This window comes from Rhipicephalus sanguineus, chromosome 4 (assembly GCF_013339695.2).
Source record: "Rhipicephalus sanguineus isolate Rsan-2018 chromosome 4, BIME_Rsan_1.4, whole genome shotgun sequence".
Classification (NCBI taxonomy): Eukaryota; Metazoa; Arthropoda; class Arachnida; order Ixodida; family Ixodidae; genus Rhipicephalus; species Rhipicephalus sanguineus.
Window position 1 is genome coordinate 139,789,010 of NC_051179.1, and position 8,219 is coordinate 139,797,228.

The 8,219-nt window shown below is 48.0% G+C and overlaps 1 protein-coding gene across 1 annotated transcript; it reads left to right on the forward strand.

Moving 5' to 3' along the window:
* Nucleotides 1–7,508: 7,508 nt before the first annotated feature.
* On the forward strand, nucleotides 7,509–7,985 carry LOC119391638 (sulfotransferase ssu-1). Its single transcript, XM_037659305.1, has one exon. It carries the CDS (start codon nucleotides 7,509–7,511, stop codon nucleotides 7,983–7,985), a length of 477 nt encoding a protein of 158 aa, XP_037515233.1.
* Nucleotides 7,986–8,219: the final 234 nt, after the last annotated feature.

Below are 8,219 nucleotides of genomic sequence, written 5' to 3' on the forward strand. Positions count from 1 at the left end.
CCAGGGTGGTGCGTAAGCAAAGAAAAATAATAACTACAGAAAGAAGTAATGACCGGATGCATAGAGAGAACAGTTATGGCCAGACGCCTCGTCCGGTATGCGATGAGCCGACTTGGCTCAATATACTAAAAAAAATGTTTCATCCATTGGCAGTCGAGTAGGTGATCGTCTCCAGAATACCGCAGCTACAGACGTGAAACAATATTCTCAGTGTGAGTGTTGTTTTGTTTTCTATCGCTTAATTTTTACCAATGCGTCAGTGTGTGTGCTGGCAATTTTTTAATCTTCAAAGTTAATACACGACATGTTAGCGTTTGCGCGAACTACAGCTCTGAAGTCGAAATTGGCTGGATATGTTAGTTTCTCAGTATTTCTTGAGATCTTGCAGATTTATTACATTAGCGATGGCATTACTTTTAGTCTACGCTTAATTCCGAAGGTAATAGTCGGTTCAGATGTCAGTGCTAGAATTCCAGCTGCCCTACAATATACTGAGGACCACAAAGAAAAATAAATACTGGTGAACAAACGGCGGAGGAGCCATAGAGCGAAAAAAAATTGAAGCGAATTTAAGAAGAACTGCGAAGAATTAGCTGTCATTGTCAGGCATTGGCAACAATAAGGAACAATGGCAAACAGTTAGCCAACACAACCGAGTGCTAGCAGCATTACACACCCACACTGGCTTCTCACACTCATTGAAGGGTGCTGGCTTTCGGTTCCAAAGGTGTAGAAATGATTACTGTCTACGGAATATCACAATATGCAAAGGAATTTGGTAGTAGTGGTCATCAGTTCGATCTTGTGGGATTTCATTGATATGAGATGATCGCGAAATCGCGTGTATTAAGAGAATGGGTTGGTGAACCGTAGTTGTCATGGCATTCAAGGCTCGGAAGTTGGCACAGGGCCGCCACTCTCCCTTGTCCTGATTCAATACGTACTATGTGGAGAGGTGAATGCCAGTTTCAACAGGAACAACGAATAATCCCGAGCATAGGCGAGTGTTAAAACTCGTGGCGGTGCACTTCCGACCACTCCACAGGAGCCTCCGTGGTCTTGTAGAGACATGTGTACCGGTGGTAACATGATGCGTCACGCTGTGTGCCACTGGCAGCTAGTCTTTGTGGGGCTCAGTCTGCGGCAGAAACTCGGCGTGTATTTTGTTTTACATTGAGACCGGGTAAAACGCACGGACGCCAGATGAACTGAGGCTACACTGCATGTCACGTACAGCGACAGATGTGACATTATTCATTAGGCTGCTATAGAGAACAATCGCATCCAAGTTGAAACAGCGGGACAAGTTTTTGCTCAGTATGGAGAAAATCACGTCGGCGATCACGAACAAACATCTGTGTCGGCGCACGAGTCCGATATCCAGGTCAGTGGCTAAAGTGCATGGGTGTTGCTTCCGGCGAGAATATACCGGTCGTCAACTTGCCCATTTGCAATCTCCGGGCATTGCGGGGATAAGCCGGCGAGTGCTGGAGACGCGGTCGTCTACGAAGAATATGTTGCTTGTATAGGGGGCCGATGTTGCCTGCCAACGCTAGCGATAGCAACGTGAAGCGCTATTGGAGCACGTGAAGCGCAATTGGAGGGGAGCACTCATGCGAATTCTCTGTGGGCGATGGCGCTTGCGGGACCTGGCATTGTTTCTTAGGTTGCATTTGCCGACTACGGCAGCCGTTCCGGGAACATTTCACTCGAAAGAGGAAGCTGTCATTTTATTAGTGTTGCCAGATTAGAGGCCGAGACAGGCGGTACAATTTTCCTTCCGATACGACGTCCGACGCGGCGGCACGGCAGCGAGAATGGTGGCTGTCCGATGCTATGAAAGGTCACCACTCCGGCTGCCGCAACGCCACGTCGGCCGTCGCATCGCATAGAAAATTGTACCGTCTGTCTCGCGCTTACTTCAGCCGTCCGCTGCAGCGGCTACGATGGCAGTTGTTCCCCCGAGTTCCCCTCAGAGCAGCAGCTGCTCAAGTTTCTTCAGTCGCGATTGCTCGAAGCGCTGCCGAGCCGTGCATTTGAGGACGTCGCATGCTGTGACAGAAGATATCCCTCAAGCACGTCCTCTGCAGCGTTCGTGATGTCACGCGTTAACGTTGTCGACAACGTGCAGGTAGGTACAATGCGTCTGCAAAAGGATGCGTTGGAATTATAAACCGGCCTTTGCTTGTGTGAACCAAACTCGGGGATTCCCGGGCGAAATGGTGGGCAAGGAAGCTTGCGGACATTAAGCGAGGCAAAAGCGTGGTTTCCCGATGGGAGCAGAAGTACTAGCGGTGCCAGACATGGCTAGCGTTTTTGAAACCGATAAACTTTAGGGCGAAGTCACTAGGATATTGGTGTGTCAGGGAAGAGAAATATATGTCTTGAAAGCTCGAAGCCGTAGAGTAGACAAGTACGTAATAATAGAGGGCTTTAGTGCCGGGTTCCCAAGGCCGCTTGCGCACGCACAGTCTTGCGTTCGTTTATAGGGTGCCTTGATGCCCGCGCGCTCCGCTGAGGGTGAGGACAGACGCGTCGTCTGCTACGACGGCCGCCATTGCGAATCCCGCCGCAGCTCGGCAGCATGCGGAACGCGCTACACAAAGCGCTTGCGGTGCGCGGATACGTCCGGAAATAAGTGCACGCTAGTGAGCTTTCTCTTTTTCTTTTCTTTTTTGAAGCTTGGGCAGCTTTTATTGGTGTTGTCGCCTAAATGTTTATTAAGGAAGCATGTAATTCATGTAAGCTGACGGCCTGTGCATGTGTTATGCGCTAGAGGTGGACGTAGACTGTTATGTTGACAACCAATCCTCTTCCTTACGCCGGATACGATAAAGTCTAAAGCCTTACTTAATTTTCTCGTAAGCTCTGCATTCCAAATACACAAACATTCGTTTAAAGTCTTTGTATACATGTCAGCAGCAGCAGACATGTATCTGAACATACACAATTTAGTGTTGCGAAGGTACCTAAGCGCGATTACGGCGGCTCATTTTGATAAGTTTGCGAACAATTTACTCGTTTATTATAAATGGCATCGTACATATTGTACACAGAATAAAGGGCCGAGGGGCAGTATGGTGCGAATATCCTGCTAAAATGAAACGAAAGCTTCTTTAACATTATTATTGCTGACATTTCTTGCTCACAATCTGTAGCCGCTACTGTATCGGCACTCGAGTTGCATCTTGAGTCCTTATCAAAACGATGAATACGTTAAGTAGTATGCCGTAAAACTTTGCATGCGCGCAGTATCAGTGCCTTTTTCCTTCTTTTTGTATCTGCAGTTTCTTTTTCTGTAGGTTTTCTCGCATGCCCAATTGCATGCACATATCATTGAGTGTTTCCAATACTGTTTTACACGTTGTGCGGCAGATGCACGGCGTCGTTTATTTTTCTCTTTTAATAATATCGAGGGTTTTTTTTACTTGCCATAACCATGATATGATTATGAGGCACGCCGTAGTGGAGGGCTCCATGAATTTTGACCATCTGGTACCTGCACTGACATCGCACGGTACACGGGCCTCTAGCATTTCGCCTCCACCTAAATGCGACCGCCGCGGCCGGGATCGAACCCGTGACTTTCGGGTCAGCAGCCGAGCTCCGTCACCACTATACCACCGTGGCGGACGTCTTTTTTAAAACGCGAAATTTGACCGTCGGCGTCCCGCGTCTACGGCGTCAGCGTACCGCGACGTTGGGGACGAGGGATGCAAAAAAATCATCGTCACGTGATGACGCCACCATATGACGTCATCATAGCTTCACAAACTTGGCGTGACGTCATATGATGCCGTTATCGCATGACATCGTAGCTTGGTCAAAAGTGGGCAGATCACGAAGGCAGTGCAAAACCAGGTGAGGTGCTTCCGATCTTGAAGGCAATGTTAAACCGCGCTTTGTGCGCAAAAAACGGAGAAGAAGAAGATGGCTTTCGCTTTCGAGCCGTCTTAAGCGAACGCATAAGGGAGCCTGTGAGTTTTCATTTCATTAACTGGTTTTCCATGACGTACTCATTGTACAACTTGACTTTGTTTCTTGTATTTTTTACTGACATTACGTGTCTACTGTAAACAATGCTTCCCCGTCTTCTTGTTTTCATGCGTCTTCTTTGCATAGACGCTTCGCGAGAACTGTTTGTATGCGCATTCCTGTATGAGCCTTCAGGGCTTTCATTATTAATAAATAAATTATGCTTGCTCAAAGAAATAAGATATTCAGTGTGCGTGCGTGCGCGCGCGCGCGCGCGTGTGTGTGTGTGTGTGTGTGTGTGTGTGTGTGTGTGTGTGTGCGCGCGCGCGCGCGCGCGCGTTATTATCTAGTGTACAGGCCATTTATTTGTGCGCATTAACGCTGCGCTGACAGAAGCAATTGCACAAATAAAACGCAGATTACATAATAAAACACAACTGCCACTAGTCGATTCACAGTGATCGTAAATGATTAAAAAAACAGGAACTGCGTAATTATTTAAGACATGACGAAAATGTAACCTTGAAACACAGAAACAGGGAAGGATAAAAAACATTTAACTGCACACATACATACATGGGCATCAGACCAGCACAGAAGGCGTATTTGAAACACGGAAAGGAATATAAAAAACAAGAACCCACCGTGCTTTTAGTTATGGTGCTTGACTGGTGACCCGAAGGTTGCGGGATGGAATCCCTGCCGCAGCGGCCCCATTTCGATGGAGGTGAAATGACAGAGGCCCGCGTACTTAGATTTATGCATACGTTAAAGAACAACAGATGGTCAAAATTTCGGGAGCCTTCCACCATATACGGTGCCTCTCATAATCATGTCGGGGTTCTTGGGACGTAAATTCTCACAAATAATTATTATTAAGAAAAAAGAAGGATCTGATCTGCAGACAAACACGCATAATATATTCCATGATACATTTCAAATCACAAAAATAGCGAAAGCAAAAATCAAAGGCAGATACAGGACCAACCAAGTGCAGTAAATAATGTTTGCGAAGTAAAATGCAGGATTCATGCACACGTGAACCAAAGCATTTTGAGCATGTAGCTGATATCAGTGTGTCCATTTCTTACGCAAGGTTAACACCGGCAGAATTATTCTTGCATGTGCATTCGAAATACCGGCCGGAAACGTACGCTGCAAGTGCATAATGTGTTCTTCGGATGCCGCTTGTCGCGTTTGATTTTTACTGTCCAAAGAAACCTCGTATCTTCTAAAACGATACAGCTCCCAGCGTTTCTGGAATGATTGGTGCACTGCGGCACGCAACACCCGGCCATGGTGACGGTAGCGAGCGCATAAAACTGGAGGGAAACGAGCACCGACCGAAAAACAGCACGCGCGCCATGCACAAGTGACCGGGCGGGGGATTCAAAATGGCGGCCACGCTGCCGCCAAGGCCGAGGAGGCGGCATCTGCCCTTTCAAAAGCTGACACCACTCTAAGCGGGGGCGCGCGCATCGAGGCACTCTATTCGTTTATGCTCCCAGCCGCACCCTAGCGGAGTACAGGAACGCAAGGACTTGCATACGTAAGCCGCCCTAGAAACGAATATGCTGAGTAAGGAAGGAGGCATCTCAGTCAGGCTGCGGAAAACCCGTTCGCCGAGATGTGGGGAGAGTCACCCTAAAGGGGTAAAGACACCATTCTTCGAAGGCGAGTTTACTCTCCCATAGAAATCTCCTGTATACAGAGACGGCTGTGAGCAAGTGTCAGGCTAAGCAAATGCAGTTAAGATATTTTTTTATATTAAAGTGAATTTTCCCATGGCGCACCTACCGACATCGACACTAGCTTGACGTCAGGCTACAGTAGTAATTATGATGAGAACTGACAGACAATAATGCCAAAGAATGTATAGGGGGTATTACTCATTGCAATCAGGATAGAGTTTGAAGAAAGTAAAGTGGACGAAAAGATAACTTGCCACCGGCAGGGACCGAACCTGCGACCTTCGAACAACGCGTCCGATGCTCTACCACTGAGCTACGGCGGCGGTCATCCTCACGTCAATTTTATGGGGTATATATGTGTATTTAAACCTCGGAGTGTTGTCAGCGCTGGTTGCAGCCATGGCGGCGAGTGTGGAACACTCTTTTTCTGCCTGTTGGCGTCATGTAGCACGTGATCTCTTGACGAGCTGGCAGCTGACCAATAATCCCTCGCATACAACCTGAAGGCATCAAGTCTGCCAGAGCGAGACCCTCGCTATGAATGAAGGAAAGATGATTACTTTTAAGGGCTCGTTGCTCAGTTATACACAATATATAAATGCACATATATACCCCATAAAGTGGACGGGAGGACGACCGCCGTCGTAGCTCAGTGGCAGAGCATCGGACGCGTTATTCGAAGGTCGCAGGTTCGGTGCCTGCCAGCAGCAAGTTATCATTTAGTCCACTTTACTTTCTTTACACTTTATTCTAATTACAACGAATAACATCACCTATACTTTGTTTGACATTGTTGTCTGTTAGTTCTCGTTAATATTGTGTCTCACTAAAAAACGAGCCCTTCAAAGTAGTAGAAATTCTGGTTACTTGACGCAGCAATTTGGCTACTTGTGGTGACGCAGGTGCCAAAACTTCCAAAATGGCCGCTTGTGTGTCACCAAACGTGCCACGGACCACGGCGCTGTGCGGCCGTGAAAACGTCACGATATTTTGCGAGTGCACGTCACGAGAAGCTTTTAAAAAGATACTGCAATTAGTTTTTGATGGTGCATTCACGCTCAGCATTACCTTTTCTAGGCTCATAAGGGCTCGGCCTTTCATATGACGCAAGGAAACGACAAATGAAAATTTTAGTGTCACTATCCCTTTAAGGTATAGTAATTTTTTAGACTCCATCAAGTACGAGTGGAGTTGCAGGAATTTGTCGCACACTTTAAGCGCTTTCTCTCTCCTTTCACACCAGCAAGTACGCTGAAGGCTACGCAGGGGGCTTCTGACAAGGAGGAAAAAACCTACGTCCATTTCTCGGCGCGCCTCATGACCTTGAGCACATTTTGTTTCTTTCAACGTGCGCGTTACGTTCGGTGTGATCGCGAGCGCGGGCTTGTCGCGCCATGCCGCGGCGACTGCGGTACTATGCTGCTCACGATGCTCAAGTTAACCGATCGCCGTTAACATTTCCTTTATGGCACAGACATTGTGGTTTATGGCATCATTTGTCGAGGGAACAGCGAGCTATTTCTTGCTGACTTTGACCGTTAATGGGAAAGTCCAAGCCAGGTGCCGGCCTATATTATTTCGCTCACATGTTCTCAGGAGACTAGACTGCCGATCGGCAGCATTTTCTGACCATGCTTGAAAAGTGTTGCAGGGCCCCTTTCAATTTCTGAGGGAGTGCAGACCACCGCGATGATTGTTAATTGTTCGTGAGTGACCTGGCACCCATTAGTTCCCACAAACTTCTTCCCACCATCATTGTAAATATTGTACGCTGTCCGGTTTCAGATTCCATTCTATATTTTCTTTCACTTTCACAGGAAAGCGAGACCCAAGGCAGCGACAATGGCACCTAGAAAGCCCTACACTAAAGTCATTGATGGCGTACCCCGAGATCCTAATTACGACGCGGAAATGTTCCGGTCAAGCATGACTTTCCGGGCCGGAAGCGGGGACCTGGACCCGCACACCTACCCCAAGAGTGGCACGCACTTATTACTGTACATCGTGCAGTGCATTCTCAACAAAGGCGAAGGTGCCCGCACGTACGAAGAATTTGCCGATAACATGCGAATGCTGGGAGGTATGGACTTTGCAGACTGGCGACCAGCTCTTCCTCTGCGCCTCTTCTCGACCCACTTGCCGCCAAGAAGAAGCACCATGAACGAGCAGGCGAAATACGTCTACTTGGCTCGGAACCCGTGGGACGTTTGCGTTTCCCTATTTCACATGGTGACAGACTTTAGCACGTATCGCTTTCAGGATGGTACGTTCGACGACTTCTTCGACGATTTTCTGGAGGGTGATGGGGCTGGTCACTGAAGTTACTTCGACCACGTGGCTTCCGGTTACACCCTAAGGCACGAGCCTAACGTCCTCTTTCTCACTTACGAGGAACTCCTCAGAGACACTCCGGCGGTGGTTATGAGGCTTGCTAGGTTTCTCGGAGGGGAATACGCCGCAAATATAGAAGCCGATGACTCCATCCTTCAGAAGCTTCTTGAAAGTTTCACTTCCGACAATATGAGGCGCGCCCTCGTTCTCGACTTCAGCAGA

Excerpts from the sequence above, each read along its gene's own strand:
- LOC119391638 (XM_037659305.1), top strand. The coding sequence starts at position 7,509 with ATGGCACCTAGAAAGCCCTACACTAAAGTCATTGATGGCGTACCCCGA.